General features: G+C 50.4%; 1 protein-coding gene across 3 annotated transcripts in view; it reads left to right on the plus strand.

The window, feature by feature from the left end:
- Positions 1–17,290, plus strand: part of PAXBP1 (PAX3 and PAX7 binding protein 1) — a 503,587-nt gene that overhangs the window by 313,070 nt on the left and 173,227 nt on the right. For all 3 annotated transcript variants that reach the window (XR_011283466.1, XM_069636333.1, XM_069636334.1), the window contains exon 11: positions 7,003–7,202. Coding sequence is in view for 2 of the 3 variants with exons in the window: in XM_069636333.1 (XP_069492434.1) it covers positions 7,003–7,202 (200 nt within the window). In the remaining variant the exon portion in view is untranslated. The remainder of the gene's footprint in view (positions 1–7,002; positions 7,203–17,290) is intronic.

Here is a 17,290-nt window from a genome sequence, read left to right on the forward strand (position 1 = left end):
GGCGATTCAGTGGTGGGGCGTTCGAGCGCACCTCACGGCGGGCAAGGACTTTCAGACACCGGTGTACCAGGAGACGGTGACGACGGACGCCTCCCTGGAAGGTTGGGGCACCCACACCGGAGATCTCCACGCAAGAGGCCTCTGGCTCCCAGAGGAGAGGCTCCTGCACATCAACGTCCTGGAACTCCGAGCCGTGTTCTGGGATCTCAAATCGTTCCTCCCGTCGCTCAAGGGCAAGGTGGTGCGGATCTTCACGGACAACACCATGACAATGTTTTACATACGGAAGCAGGGAGGCACCAGATCCCCAGCCCTACCCAAGGAGGCACAGCATCTGTGGCACTGGGCGGTCGCCCAGGGGATGTTCCTGGTTCCCTTCCACCTGGCAGGAGAAAGCAACACCATCGCTGACTCGCTCAGCAGGGAGCTGCGCGTGTGTCACGAGTGGGAACTGCGCCAGGGTCAGGTGGATCAACTCTTCCGATGATGGGGCAAACCCCAAATCAACCTGTTCGCAAAAGCGACGAACTCTAAGTGCAAGAGGTTCGCCAGCAGGTTTCCCCAGCCGAGAAGCATGGGCGATGCATTCTCGTTCCCCTGGGACGGCCTATACCTGTATGCGTTCCCTCCGTTGCCATTGCTGCTTCGACTCATCAGCCAGCTCAAGAGGTCCTGGTGCAGGATGATCCTCGTCGCACCGGCGTGGCCGAGGCAGATCTGGTTCCCGGACCTTCTGGACTTGTCAACGTCCCCTCCCATCAAGCTGTCGGCGGATGCGGACCTTCTCTCCAGAGAAGGAGGCGCCATCTTCCACCACGACCCGGCGTCGCTGAACCTGCAATCTTGGCTCCTGCAGCGCTAGAGTTTGGAGGCTACGATATACCGGCCGATTGCAGAGAGGTTCTTGCAAAGGCCAGGGCGTCCTCGACTCTCAAATGCTACGGTCATAAGTGGAAGAGGTTCTCTATCTGGTGCCGAGCACAGAAGATCAACCCCCTACGGATTACGGCCCCTCAAGTGCTGCCGTACCTGCTATCGCTGGCAAAGGCTGGGCTAGCCCATCCCTCCATTAAGATTAATCTGGCGGCGATCTCCAGATATACCAGAACCACAGGACGGACGTCCCTGTGGTCCAATCGACTGGCAAGAGTTTATGAAAGGACTGTTCCGGTCGTTCCCGCCGGTGAAGGCCCCGGCGTGGGAACTTAACGTGGTGCTGACCAGGCTCATGGGGCCCCCATTCGAGCAGATGCACTCCACACCTATGAAGTTTGTGTCGTGGAAGACTGCGTTCCTGGTGGCCATTACCTCCGCACGACGAGTGGGAGAGATCCAGGCCCTATCCTGCAAAGCACCGTACTTGACTTTCCATGCCTCGAGGGTGGTGCTTAGGACGCACCCCGCCTTTATGCCCAAGGTGCCATCGGACTTCCATCTTAACGAGCCCTTGGTGTTACCTGTTTTCTTCCCGTCTCCTTTGTCGCCAGCCGAGAGGACTTTGCACTCACTGGATGTGGATAGTTCTACGTGGACCGCACAAAGAGATTCCGGAGGACATCACAGCTGTTCGTGAACTTTGGACCTGTGAATCAAGGGAAGGCTCTCTCGAAGTCTTCTATTTCCAGATGGCTCTCTGGCTGCATCATGCACTGTCACCGGTTGGCTAACTGACCGCTGCCAGGCCGTCCGAGAGCCCATTCGACCAGAGCGATCGCTGCTACTACGGCGTTCTTATCTGGTGTGCCCCTGCTGGACATCTGCAGGGCTGCTACGTGGAGGTCGACGTACACCTTCACGAGATTCTACTGCGTCGATCGGGATTCCAGGGAGGAGCCAGGGTCGGCCAGGCAGTGCTGCGCAACCTGTTCGCTTAAGGTGAGCCTGGTGAGGAGGTAAGAGATGCTTAATGTTGAGTTTTTTGTATTGCTTAATGTTGAGCCTTTTACCACCCCCCATGGTTGTGCATGTGTGTACTGCTATTTAATCTTATATTCATGAGCATGTGAATCAATGCCAGACCCCATGCTGGAGAAGGAACAAGTTACTTACCTGTAACTGTTGTTCTCCAGCATGGGTCTGGCATGGATTCACATGCGAACCCTCCCGCCTACCCCTCTGCGGCTCTTCACTTGGTCATACTGCCACTTCACGTGCTACCAAATCTGAAGATGGCTGCCCGAGGCGGGGCTTAGGTAGAGGGCAGTCATTGGCTGTGGTCAGTATGACGCAGAGATCAGTGATTGGTTACTACTAGGAAAGACAGATCAGAAACGAAACTGATACTGATTTTTTTTTCTTTACCGAGGATTCCCAGCCTGACGACGGGGCATATTCATGAGCATGTAAATCCATGCCAGACCCATGCTGGAGAACAACAGTTACAGGTAAGTAACTTGTTCCTCATGTGCATATCCATCCCAAGCACATAAAATACCTGAGGTTCGCAGTTCTCACTATCAGTTTCGAGTTCAGCCATTCGGGCCGACCTCCGCTCCAAGGGTTTTCACCAAGCTGATGGTGGTTGTGGCAGCGAGTCTCAGGAGAGGGGGGATACACGTCTACCCCTACCTGGACTGGTTGATCAGAGCACGTTCTCCCGAACAGGCTCAGGAACATCTGTCGATCACCTGCCACTTCCTCCACAACCTGGGCTTCTCCCTCAATTTCAAGAAGTCCCACATGATACCATCCCAAGAACTCCAGGTTATCGGAGCAGTCTTGGACACTTGCTCAGGCAAAGCCTCGCCGCCCGAGGTAAGAGCTCTCCACATCCAGCAGATGGTAACAAAATTCCAGAAAACCCAACATCTGCCGACCTTTGATTTTCTGAGGTTGCTCGGCATTGTGGCAACCTGCATTTTTCTGGTGCCAGAGGCCAGACTGAGATCCCTCCAATGGGGCCTCAGAACTCAGTGGTCCCAATTCTTGGGGCGTATGTCAGATCTTCTGCAAGTCCTGAGCGCAGTTGCTCAGGATCTACTATGGTGGGCTTGCAACGACAACATCCTCAAGGGAAAATATTTTTGGCAACCATGGCTGGAGATAACAGTAGTAACGGATGCCTCACTCACGGGGTGGGGAGCACACACCTGCAATATTACAATCAGCGGACGTTGGTCTCCGTCGGAGTCCAAACTACACATCAACCTATTGGAGCTGAGGGCAATCGGACTCGCGCTGAAGGCCTTCCTGCCCTCTGTACAGGGAAAGAATGTCCTGATAATGACGGACAACACAGTGGCCATGTACTACCTCAACAAAAGTTGAGGCGTAGGATCACTACCACTGTGCAGAGAGGCAATGCAGCTCTGGTTCTGGGCAATACGAGAAGGAATCGGTCTGCAGTTCACCTAGCCGGAGAGCAGAACGCGGCGGCAGACGCTCTGAGCAGGCAGTGCACAGTCTCCCACGAGTGGGACTTAGCTCAGGAAGTCCTTCTGGAGATCTTCGCCCTTTGGGGAACCCCTCAAGTGGATCTGTTCGCAACCACGGTACACCAGAAGTGCGATCAGTATTGCTCAAGGGAATTCCCCCCGAGAGGAGCTCTAGGAGACGCGTTCGTGGTGGACTGGGATTTCCCCCTACTGTACGCGTTTCCTCCAGTCCCCTTGATTCCTCAAGTAATCAGGAGGTTGAGAAAGTTCAGGAAAGCCATGATCCTAATTGCTCCGGACTGGGCCAGGAGGACGTGGTACCCGGACCTTCTGGACATGTCCATCTGTCCTCCAGTACGTCTTCCGCAAAGAGAGGATCTTATCTCGCAAGAGGCAGGTTGGGTTCTCCATCCAGAGGTCAAGACACTCTACATGCATTGTTTCTGAGAGGTTGAGATACAACGATTGGGATCTTCTGGATGATGTAATGGAGATTTTGCTATCGGTGTCATGCCTACCCCCGGAGCACCAGGCCAGGCCCAGCACCCCCGGGAGCAGGCATCATGCCCCCTGGTAAAAGCCCAGCGGCCCCTTATAGGGGCTCTTTGGACTCTGTCCTGGCGCCTTTGGCGCCAGGCTCATGTTGGACATCAGTCCTGGCGCCATAGGCGCCAGGCTCATAAAGGAAGGTGTTTTGTGCACTTACCTGATGCAGACCATGCTGCAAGATTCAGGCCTCCCTGAGACCTGAAAGGGACTATTTTTTTCATTGGGACTATTTTGCCACTCGGGCGTGGCTGGGGAAGGATACTTACCTGGAACTACTTTGGGGGCTATTTAAGCCACGTCCAGACAGTAGCTCATGCTTCCCGTTGTTCTGCATCCAAGCAGCTGAACGCTCACCGTGTCTGCTCCTGCATCTGGTCTCCAGTCACGCCCGCCTCGATCCTGGAACACCTGTAAGGAAAGAAGAGAAGAGTGAAAACCAAGAATTTTATCAAACTTCGTACCTGCATCCGGAACCTTCACGCCAGCTTTCCTGAGAAAAGACTTTCATTTAAAAGCACAGCGTTGCTCGCTGCAGCGCCGCGCTTCACTCACCTGTCCTCGAGAGTTCTTCGGGCTCCACCGCGACTGTCTGCACCGGTCGCCACATCTCTGCGCCTAGGGGAGAGAAGAGACAAAAGGTGAGCAGAAGGAACATATGAGGAAAGCCTAATTTTCCGCCATAACTCTTACCGGCCTTCTGTCGGTGACCATTCCTCATTTCGGGTCGGTGCCGCTTCGTTGGCAGGTACCGCACCCCGGCCCCTATGGGGAAAGGACAAAAGACATTACCATCAGCAATTCAATCCCTCAACTCATCGCCTTCATTCTGCACCTGCAATAAAGGACAGATCACAGGTTAGGAAGGCAACAGAAAAGGAGGCTCAACACTTGAACTTTTGTAATCTTCATACTTACGGTGTTCCGCTCGGAAAAGTCAAGTGGATACTGCCAGCGCCATTCTGAAAACCAGTGAAGTAACTGGACAAACACGCGCCCCTGCACCAGAAGCAGGATGGAGAGTTCATCCTTTCAAACCATAAGGTGAGCTTCAACCGGGGATTTCGGAGGAAGTTGGAGAAGAACGAAGAGGGGCAAGGGGGGAGCAAGCACACTAGTCTGCAGGCTGTTAATCCCCTTTCTCATCTGCAGAAGGATATTCCTTACGGGCCAGATGAGCAAGATTTGAGGGTCCTGTTCAGTCGGTGTTCCGAGTTCTGCGCATCACGTTCGAAGAGGCCACAGCAACCCAGACTAGACCAGCGCCTCCGTGGGAGTCAGGTGAGCGTTACAATCGGCCAGAGGGTCACCAACAAAATCCTTGTACCGGTGTCGTTGGAACAAGTTCAGTAACTGGTGCAAAGATGGGGATGTGGACCCTTTGCAATGTCGCACCCCAATGGTGCTTTCTTTCCTGTTCCATCTAGCCAATCTGGGGCTCCAGATCGGAACAATTAAAAGATATCTTGCTGCGCTGTCCATTTTAAAGCGCTCCTCGGAAGAGGTTTATTGCTTTAAAATTCCATTAATCATAGAGTTCCTGAAAGGATTTACCAATGTATATCCACCAATACCGTTTCGTGTTCCAACTTGGGATTTAAACTTAGTTCTTAAATTCCTAACTTGTATACCATTTGAGCCTCTGCACTCCTGTCCATAGAGGCTTTTAACACTAAAAACTGTCCTTGTGGCATTACCATCAGCAAGCAGGTTAGTGAACTACAGGCTCTCATGTAAACCTCCATATACCATCTTTTACAAGGACAAGGTAGTTATTAAGGTTAAACCATCTTTCTTACTGAAAGTAGTTTCCGACTTCCATTTGTCACAAAAGATTATTTTACCAACATTCTATCCTCATTTGGGTAAAGAGGAGAGATTGAAGTACTAGCACTCTCACCTCCATATTGATCACTGCTATGGGAATCACATGATGAGGAATACGTGGGAGGACACAAAATCCATTCGAAGAACAAGTTACTTACCAACTGTAACGTTCTTTCGACTGTATGTTCCTCCCACGTATTACTAATCGACCCTCCCAGCCTACCCCGCAGTACAGTTTACAGTTCTTACACTTTCCTCTCACGACAGGCCTATCAGTCACAGCATACGCCTGGATGTTCCATGAGTATTTCCTCAAAAACAGAACTGAAGCCAACGGGCGCGGCTCAAGCTACTTCTAACAGCAGTGATGTCGACACGGAACTGAGCCTGTCGAGGGACAATCGACGCCACAACCTCGAGCACAGTGCACTCTGCCGAAAAAAAAATTCCGAAGCTGGCGATAGCAAATATCACAAGATGAGGAGTACGTGGGAGGAACATCCAGTCGAAAGAACCTTACAGTTGGTAAGTAACTTGTTCTTCTGACCTAAGGGCCAGGAAGATGGCCAGAAAGCAGGATTGCACAAAGAACAAGTCTGTAACCAAGCGCAGCCGCCATTTTCCGCATATGATTAAAAAAAAAGGGTACATTCACTGTAAAATCTTTGCTCCACAGCACTGGACAAAAAAGGTAAAATGGGCTCACTGCCAGTGCTGTGCACGCGTCAGAGTAGCTATCAAGTTCCTAACAAACAGGTTGTGTCCATGCAGCACTCCACTGGATGGTGGGCTGTGCTACTGTAAAAAGAACCAAGGTAACCAGAAATTGGAGATGCTCTTTGACCATAAAGCACTACCCAGTATACCTTAAACAGGTTATTACGATGAGAAATAACTTGCTCACCGCAAATATTTGCCCAAGTCCTAATCCATTAATGGATCTGCTGGGGCCCCATTAAAGTGAAAGGAAGAAAGCTGGCAAGAGATCTTTGCCAACACTTAAAAATTCTGTAATACATATCATTCATTGTACACTCTCGAGGGGTACGTTACTCAACTGTTCTCAGTCAGGTCAATGCAAAATGTAGCTGAATGACTGAAATCCGAAGTCCAACATTAAATATTTTGACTATTGCACAGTCCTTTTCAGTCCTTAAAATAGTGTGCCCCATTGGACACTGGTTCAAGTGAATGGTTATTCATTTGTTTTCTATTAAGCATTTCTAAATGGCAAATTATCTTTTTTTTTTCCTAGAACGTATCTTAAAGGAATCCAGTAAAGTATTTGATGATGTACTAGAGAATTTCTACTCGATTGACTACATCAAGACTCAGTTTGAAACATGGCGTTCGCTTTACTACACATCCTACAAGGAAGCTTATATAGGTCTATGTTTACCAAAGCTCTTAAATCCTCTAGTAAGGCTACAGCTTTTAACTTGGACTCCATTGGAGGTAAGATGCTGATGTTAAATGGTTTATAATTGTAATGGTTTTGCTACCAAATGATTAGATTATAGAAAACCATGTTTTGTTTTTATTTGCTACATCTGGTGTACTATGTGACCAAACCACTCCATTGAGTTAAATCTAATCACTGTGGAGATTTTGGCTGAGGCTTACTAATGTTTGGTGAAGGTGGGAAACGCGCACACATGTTGGAAACATCCTTAACCACCATGGAGCTTCTTTAATATTGATAAATGTTGCATATCTACTGTTGAGATGCATTTCTAAAATCTTCGCTCGGAAGTGGTGAACAGAGAATAGAGTGTAACCAATCCCAATCAAGGTAGGTAGCACAATGGGAAGTCTTAGTCTCAGTCTTAGCACATTTCTGACAATTCTCCCCAATTCCCTGCTACCTTAGAGACCCCCAGGGTTTTTGCTGGACTTTAGGACTCCTAATTTGAGAGAGATGAACAAGTTACTTTCTTACCTCGTAACGTTCTTTTGATGGGATGGTCCGACGACGTATTCCATATATGTCCACAGCTGTGCTGCTTCGAAAAATCTTTGGCTCCTGCGTCGATGACGTCGATGCGCCGTCCCCGAGGACCTCCTCCGACGTCACCCGATGTGATAAGTAGGATGCACAACGCCCATAGCCTGTTATAGTTTTTCCCCAGAACATGTGCCACCAGATTTCTGCCAGTCAGACACGCAAGCTGCAATCGCAAAAGAAATTCTGCAGCGGGGAAGGCAGGGAGGCAGCGATATGGAATACGTCGTCGGACCATCCCATCGAAAGAACTTTACCAGTTAAGAAAGTAACTTGTTATTCGAGGGGATTGGGTCCTCCGACGTATTCCATATCTATGACCGACTCCCAAAGCAGTACCAAGCAAGGAGGTGGGAAAGAATTTAGAATACAAATTTAGCATGCCCAATCAAATTGCGGAATAGAGAACTGCCTTGCCAAAGGCCAGATCTTGCCCTCTGATGGAATCGAGGGAATAGTGACGTACAAAAGTATGTACTGAAGCCCAAGTGGCTGCATCACAGATTTGACCAATAGGAACTCCCCTCTGCAGGGCAGTAGACGCAGCCACTCCTCTGGTAGAATGGGCCCACAAGCCAGCCCGAGGGTCCTTACCCGCCAAGCGGTAACACTCGGAGATAGCAAAAATAATCCAACGAGACAGTCTGTTTCGTCACAGCTTGTCCCAAACGCTTTCCAGCGTAACCAATGAAAAGTTGATCGTCCACTCTGACCCGGGACATGCGTGAAATATAAAAGCTCAACGCTCTCCGAGGATAAAGCCTATGGAGCCTCTCCTCTTCCTTACCAGGATGTGGAGGAGGATAGAACGCCGGAAGAACAACCTTCTGGCTCAAGTGAAATTCTGAAATCACCTTCGGAAGAAAAGGACGACGAACTCTAAGGACAACCCTGTCCTTGTGAAACACAGTGAAGGGTGGCTTAACTGAAAGTGCCTGTAACTCGCTCACTCTGCGAGCGGAAGTAACCGCAACCAAAAACAGTTTTCAGAGTTAACAGCCTCAAAGGGCAAGAATGTAAAGGCTCAAACGGAGCACCCATAAGAAACTTAAGAACAAGGTTCAAATCCCAACCTGGCACCAGAAAAGGTGACGGAGGGAACACGTTAGTGAGCCCTTTCAAAAACTGCGAAATTAAAGGAATTTTAAAATGGGAACACTCTTCAGACGAGCGCTTAAATATGGACAGCGCCGCCAGGTAACCTTTAATGGTCCCCACTTGCAAGCCCCTGTGGGCCAAAGAAAGCAAAACAGACAGAACCATGGGAATGTCACATTCAAAAGGATCCACATTCTGAACTCTGCACCAGTCGCAGAACTTTCTCCAACGGTACAGCGACTTAGTTGCCGGCCGCCTGACCGAGAGCAACACCTCCATTACGTCTTCAGGGAGGTCCCAATCCTTATACCTCAACCTTTCAGATTCCAAGCGTGAAGATTGAGGGATCTGACCTCCGGATGGAGAACCTGACACCCCTCCCGTGAGAGCAGATCGTCTCGGTAGGGAAGACGTGGAGGGCAGATGAACAATTCTAGAAGGTCCGGGTACCACGTCCTCCGGGCCCATGCCGGAGCAATGAGGATCATCCGGGAACCGAACCTCCATAACCTCCGCAGCACTTGCAGGATGACGGGGACTGGAGGAAACCCGTACAGCAGTGGGAATGACCACTCCACCACGAACGCGTCTCCTAAGGCTCCTTTTGGAGGAAATTCCAGCGAGAAAAACGGTTGACATTGGGGGCGAAGAGATCCACTTGAGGGGTCCCCCAAAGGGCGAAGATCTCCTGAGCCAGCTCCCACTCGTGAGAGATCGAACTCTGCCTGCTCAGAGCGTCCGCTGTCTCGTTGTCGTCTCCAGCCAGATGAACAGCCGAGATCGAAACTTCCTGCTGGATGGCCCAGAATTCGAGCTGCATCGCCTCCCTGCACAGCGGAAGTGACCCTGCCCCCCCCCCTTTTTGTTGAGGTAGTGCATGGCCACTCTGTTGTCCGTTAGAATCAGGACACTCTTTCCGCGGACAGTCGGCAGAAAAGCATTCAGGGCTAGCCTGACTGCCCTCAGCTCCAACAGATTGATATGGAGTCTGGACTCCGGAGACCAACGACCGCTGACTGTCAACTCGTTGGCATGAGCTCCCCATCCCGTGAGGGATGCGTCCGTCACGATCGTCACCTCCGGCCAGGGCAGCCAAAATGGGGCCCCCTTCATCAGATTGCCCTCGACGGCCCACCACAGAAGGTCCCGGCCCACTGCGGGCGGCACCTGAACAGGATCCGACAGCCTGCCGGAGGACTGATACCACTGGAGCTCGAGTGCCCACTGCAAAGATCTCATCCGCAGACGAGCCTCTGGCACCAGAAGAAGGCAGGATGCCCATGAGGCTGAGCAGTCTCAAGAACTCGGACGCTGGGAGATTCTGGGCAAACAAACTTGTGCACCATCTGCTGAATGTGAAGAGCCCTCACCTGAGGAGGAAAACACTGCCCCAGGGACGTGTCGAGCACTGCTCTGATGTACTGGAGCCGCTGCGTTGGTGTCAAATGGGACTTCTTTAAATTGAGGGAGAAGCCCAGCCTGTGAAGGGAGTGGCAGATGACGGACAGATGATCCAGGACTTGCTCGGGAGAGCGCCCCCTGTTCAACCAATCGTCCAGGTAGGGGTAGACGTGAATCCCCCCTTTCCTGAGATGCGCTGCCACCACCACCATGAGCTTGGTGAAAACCCTCGGGGCGGAGGTCAAGCCGAACGGCAGGACCCGAAACTGAAAGTGTGAGTCGCCGACCGCGAACCTCAGGTACTTCTTGTGCTTAGGATGGATCGGCACATGGAAGTAAGCATCCTTGAGGTCGAGACACCAACCAGTCCTGAAGTTGAAGGGCCTGGAGGACTTGAAAAAGAGTCACCATCTTGAACTTGTCCTGCCTGAGGAGTTTGTTCAAACCGCGCAAGTCCATGATGGGTCTCAATCCCCTGTCTTTCTTCGATATCAAAAAATAAGGGGAATACCATCCCTTGTTCCTCTCCGCTACAGGCACCAGTCCTATGGCGCCTTTCTCCAGCAGGGCTTAAATTTCCTGCGCAACGAGCGGATCCGGACGCTTCAAAGAGAGGCTCCCTGGTGGATTGTCATGAGGCCTCTGCCGAAAAGGAAGACAGTAGCCGTGGGTTATGATCTCCAGAACCCACACATCCGAAGTAATGGCTTGCCACTCTACAAGATGCTGCGCCAGCCTTCCCCAACCGGCGAACCATGGGACCTGGCCTCATGACTGAGTGGTAGCGGCTGCGGTGTTGCCTGCGGGCAAAGAGGCAACTGCCCGAGCGGCCTTGGCACCTCGAGTACCTTTGTTTCCACCTCTGGCACTCTTACGATGGCCTCTTTGACTGCTAGCTCCCCTCGCTTTACTGGAGGACGAGTAATAGCGAAAGGAACCTGCCCTCCATTGCTGTCCCCTAGGACGAAAAGGCAGAGGTTGGCGAACTGCAGCGCTCAACAACTTTGCTGCAGCTTTGGAGGTCTGCAACCTCTCAAGGCTCTCGTCAGCCTTGCTGCCAAAAAGGTGTTCACCGTCAAACGGCATGTTGAGGAGCCGGGACTGCACATCAGGAGCGAACCCAGACTTCCGCAACCGCGCAAACCTGCGCATTACGGTGCTCGCCGCCATGGAGCGGCTGACACAATCCGCCAAGTCCAAACCCGACTGAACGGCCTCATACATAGCATCCTTGCCATCCTGAACCATAGCAAGGAAACCATCCCGTTCGTCCCCTTCGGGAATATGATCAGTCGCTAATGCAACACAGTTCCACAGAGTGTGTGTGAAACGAGACAAGGCACATATGAAGTTGGCCGCCTGAAGCGCCATACCCCCCGAAGAAAACACTTTCTCCGCCCAGCCGTCAAAACGTTTGTCGTCCCTATCCGGAGGGATGGTAGGATACGACGCCTGCTGTGCCGGGGCCGTAGCCACCTGGACCACCAAACTCTCTGGGGTGGGGTGCCTAGACAAGTAGCAGGGGTCGCTACTGGCTGGATGGTATTTTCGCAACAAAGACTTGCCCACTGCCGGGAGACTCTCCTGAGCAGTAGAAGCCGCCGCCACCCTTCTCTGCAGAGCCATATGAAAAGGCAAAACCGGGTCAGTGGGTGGACCGAGATCAAGGATGTCCGTGAGATCATCCTGAACGAACTCCCCTGGGGGAGCTGACCAACCCAAGTACTCGGCAACCCGAGACCTAAGGCGCCGATATGAAGAATCTGCATGAATGCCAGGCTCCGGCCGACAAAACTCCACCTCCGGAGAGGTGTCCAGTCCACTGGCATCATGCAGCGACTGCCTCAGGTCATCAAACTGGCTATGGCCGAGATAAGGTCATCTGGAACCGGAACCAGGCCGCCATCAGAGCCTTAATCACCCTCTGAAATGTACTCCAGGCGGGAAGAGGAAGTCCTCTGTGGACCAAAGCAGTGCCGGACCTTAGCCATAGCCTTTCTAGGCCGACTGACCCCACTCGGAGGCGCAGACGGACCGGTGCCCTGCGATTCAAGAATCGCTAGCACCTGCTTCCCGAAGGAAGCCCATTCCTCCGGTGTCGCTTGCATGGAGGGATAAGCGACCCGCCGACGGAGTCCTCGCGCAGAGGCGGAGGATTGGCGAGACCGACTCCTGGAAGGAGACCCACTGGACTTCCGACGATGACGCAGAGAGTCGCCCCTCCAGTCATCCGTCGAAAGCCCCGTCGACTTCCGGGGCTTAGACACCTGGCCTACCGACAGCTTCTTCGTGCGTTCCCGCAAGGCCTTTGTCGTGAGCGACTGGCAGTCGACAGTCGTCCGTATCGTGGGCCTCCCCGAGGCACCAGAGGCAGGCGTTGTGCGAGTCCGTGACCGACATCTTGGACCCACAGTTCTTGAAGCCTGGACGCGGGGTTGAAGATGAGAAAGACATCGCCACAAGCAGGTCTTCACAACAAACCGAACAGGTTCATCGAACCGAGAATAGAAAACGGCGAACTCCAACGAGTCGAGGCGTACCGAGATTCACAAAGCTAACACGTTCGCGGAAAAAACGGAACTGAGGCTATGGGGGTTGTGCATCCTACCTATCACATCGGGTGACGTCGGCCGTCGGAGGAGATCCTCGGGGACGGCGCATCGACGCAGACGCCAAAGATTTTCCGAAGCAGCACAGCTGTGGACATTACCTGTCATATATATGGAATACGTCGGAGGACCCAATCCCCTTGAAATATCTTTCCCACTTTCCCATGCATTCTTCTTGATCTGAACATTGTTTCTTTTGGTTTTTCAGTCTGACAAACTACATAGGCATCATCTTGTTACATAGTGACACTCAGCACCTTCAGTACAGTGGCACATGGAAGTCTTTCAGATTTCCCAAAGGTTTGAATACATTGTCTTGGATAAACTTCTGTTTCCTAGACCAGCAAAGTGAAATTTACTTTACTTGCATTGTAACTTTCTAGACTCAGCACACACTATCTTACAATGGGGTGCTGGAGGGTTACCTAGTATCCCCTTTGTCTAGTTTCTCATGTAACATTTTTGTTACCCTTTCTACAATTAATGGCTGGTGGCAGTGGTTTACTTTTTCATACCATTGCATGTTTTTACAGTGGGCTGCAATTGCCGTTTCTTGTTGGAAAGGTCCTTCTTGAGATTTACTCTGTGCGCCAAACCAGATTTGGTCCCTTTGCTCATTTTGTCTTTGGTGGGATTCTCTGGTGAAGCCTGCCTCTGGCTCCAGCGTTTCTGACAGGGGCAGGAAGTGAGGGAGGTGCCTGAAACTCCGTTTTTAATGCCCATGGTTACAGGATTGCACCCAAAGGTGATTGGCTGGCTGTCCTTGAAGGACAGCCACCCTCCTGTGAGTGACAGTTCGGCTGCGAATGAATGGGAGAAACTTGCATAAAAGGTGAGGCTTTTGGCTTGGAAGGCGGTCGACCACTGGACGAAGAAATCCAAAGAAGAACTTGGAAGAGACTCATGCTGCAACTCCTGAACAGTTGGTTTGCCAGCTGAAGCCCTGCTGCTGTGCTGAAGCTCTGAATTTGCCTCGACTAGAAAAGCCCTGCAAGGACGACTTCTCCCCTTGGGTTGGTGGGACCAATCAACCCCAAAGTTAACTCTCTTGGACATCCTCAAGGAGCTGGCTGTCCTTTCATTGCTGCTGCTGGAACAGATTTGCCAGGGAGAGGAACACCAGATTGAGTGCACCGCTTTTAAGTCGGACCCAAGCTCCAGGAAGACAATCCGGACTCCCATGAAGCAGGACTGACTGAGCCTGAGCCACATCAAGAGTGTTGGACCCCAGATGCGAGTAAAATCCATCAAGGCATCTAAGAACCGCAGTGGTGCTATTTGCGAGAGATGCTTGGAGCTGAAACCGCAAAGTGCTGTTGATCTGAAGTTTGCTCATTGCTGCTTCTGACTTTCCATTCGTAGTGCAGAAGTTCCCAGACGTCCTCCCTCTTATCACCACGACTGAGGCCCAGGGACAAAGGATCTGCAGACCTACACAGGAACAGATGCCAGCTGGATCCAGTTTTCTTCAAACCAAAGGTACTGTAAAAATCAGGGGACTAACCTCAATTGTGTAGCCTTGCTAGTTCTCATTTGAGATGTCTTGGTTACCCTTATGCAGAGTTGATTGCAGCTTTGCCCCTCGCAAGTCTAAACAGCTTGTGGCCCTTCTGTGATTTTTTTTATTTCTATAAACATTTCTAAAAACATTGCAAGACTTTTTCTTCCAAGATCCTCAGTTCCCCGAGACTTTGCTCAACTAATAATGGCTGCCCCGACTACCTGAGATGATTCTTAACTCTGAATTTGTGCTTTTGCCCTTTTCCCAGGAAAGGGTTAATTTACTCTGCATCGCAGGGTTCAAAAAGTACTTACTAGGCTAGTTTATGAATTATTTGTTAACCTTTGTTTTATTCACAAACCTATTCTTTTGCACCAAACTCAATATTGCTCTAAATGTTAAAGATGTGTACCGTGCACCATCTCCAACGGTGTTGGTCCCCAGGCGCTCTGGTGGATCTGCAAACGAGAAGGTGAGATGGGTTAGGGTGAAGAGGAACTAGGGTGGTGGGAGGAGTGGTGGTCTGTTGGCAGCTTCAACTCTGTATACACCGGGTGCTGAGCTTTTGGTGCGAGTATCGGGGCGATGTCAGTCCTTGTGTGCTGTTGGTGTGGTTTATTTGTTGTAACAGTGTGGTGAAGTGGATGTGGATTGTGGTGAGAGGTGGCTGTGTTAGTTGAGTGAGATAAGTATGTAGAAAGGTTTGAGCTTTTTATGTTAGTGGGTTAAATGTCTTGCAGCTAATCACCGTATGGCTGAATGCCTAGGTTTCGGGAGTCTAGACTGGTGCGAAAACAGCTAGACTCGGGAGACCCGCATAAGAGTAAGAGTGGGGGAGAGGCCCACGCCGGGCTGAGCAACTGGGTATAGTAACTAACTTCGCTGTGATTGAGGAATAATTCAGTGCAGTCCTAAAACGCCGCTAGAATCGAGTCCTGCAACTGGAGAGAGGGGCTCATGCTTGACCGATTCAGTTGTGGCATGATGCAGGAGTCTGGGTCTCCTCTTAGCCTACCATCTAAGTGAATGTCTGCTTGGAGACTTTCAGTGTGGGACGGGCCGTGATGTTGTGGATGAGTCGACTAAGTGGTTTCGTCTTGGTCTGACTCTGTCAGATCTGTAGTGGCCTCCTCTTGTGACTACCTCTCGATGTCTTGTGGACTGTCGTGGGCAGCGTTTTGATAGTTTGGTTGTTTGGTGAGGGACAATGTCAGTTTCTTTAGTCTTTGTTGATGGGGGTCTTGGTGTTCTTGTGGGTGGTCTTCTGGTTATGCTGTGAAGAGCCAGGGTTTGAGCAGTTTCCTGAATGCTAGGTGATTTCTTATGTTCCGTATGTTCTTCGGTAGGTAATTCCATGTTCTCTGTGCCTAGTGAGAAAACGAGGATCCAAGTTTTGTGAAGCAGTTCTGAAGGTGCTGCGACAGCTCAGTGTCCAAAACCTGCAGTGTGCCAGTGATGGCTCAATGTCCACAGTGTATTAGCTATTTAAGGCACCTGAGGGTGTAGGAAGTTTGTGTGCCATCCCCAATGTGTATCATTTGATTTAGAGAAACTAAGTGTTTTGAAGTATATTTTAAAGTGTTACGTGTTTTGCTCCATTCTAAAGAAGGCTTATTCAACTGACAATTGTTTAATCAAGAAACCTTGAGTGCAAGTGTGTTTATTTGAATACCGGTCACTGTGAAACTGTTACAACCCTACAGTTCACATTGGCCCCTCTTGAGATAAGCCTGGCTGCACAGTCACTCTACCAACTTGTGTAGTACATGATTGTACCAAAGGTTGAGTTAACTATTGCCAAGCGGACAAGGCTGTTGCAGTCTCCCACAGGATACTGCATACAATCTTGCTTAACAGAGTTATAGGTTTATACTGTTCCTAGAATCAGTGTGCCACTTCTCACTAAAAGTATATTGTCCAGTTGGTTTACAAAGTAATTTCTTGCTGAGTGTCATGATACAACTGCTAGGTTCTACTGCCCTTAAATTACTGAAAGTAATCTAAAAAGTAACTATTTGACTTCACTAGAACTCCTGTTGGGGTGTTCCAAATTAGGTTATATGCGTTGGTCTGTGTGCCTTCAAGCATAGTGTTTCTATAATGTGTTTATATGATCTGTGAGATAATTATTTCCCCCAAGATTTACCTGGACCTACTTGTATTTAAATAAACCATTTATTTTTACCGTACGTAGTGTTTCAGTGTTTCTTTGGACCATTTGCTTTACAATTTCATTGTATTGATTCTACAGTCCTCTCTCCCTCCTAAGATAAGCCTGGCTGCTCTGTCTACGCTTCCCAGAACTCTGGTAGTACAGCCTTATACTAAGAATGGAGTCTTGTACTGTCTGATATGAATGGTTTTAATAAGCCCTTAGTTGGATTTAAGAAAAACTGTTCAACAGTGAACGTATACATTTACATCTAACAAATGGTAAAGTGAAGACAACAGCATTACTTTTGTGAAGTGGGGGGGGAGGGACTAATTCCCAGATGAGTTAGATAACCTTATTTCTGAGGCTTGTGGAATCTGCTTAAATGACATGCTGTGCATAGGCCGACATCTAGTGGAAGCTGCAGAGTATTGGATGTTTTTCGAAACTCAAAGGGACGTCGACCGGGCGTGCCAGTAATACCATCCCTAGTGTGATGTTCACTGTACCCATGATCCCTCACGCGCCGAGGTCCCTCATTGTTTTTTCCGCCATTCTAGACGGACGTGTATAGCGGAGTTCCTCTTTCGGTGTAAAGCCATTGTCTTATTTAAATTATCGGTAGTTCATTTTTTCTGTCCTTTACTTCACCGACCATCGAAACATCACGCTGGTGAAGACAAAGAAACTGCCCGTCAAAAGACTCCCGCGACGGACCGTTCGGCCTTCAAAGGCCACCCCGGGCCTCGGGCCAGACAGTAGTGAGAGGGGGGAGGTCAT

Source organism: Ambystoma mexicanum, chromosome 7p (genome assembly GCF_040938575.1).
Source record: "Ambystoma mexicanum isolate Mex_15411 chromosome 7p, UKY_AmexF1_1, whole genome shotgun sequence".
Classification (NCBI taxonomy): Eukaryota; Metazoa; Chordata; class Amphibia; order Caudata; family Ambystomatidae; genus Ambystoma; species Ambystoma mexicanum.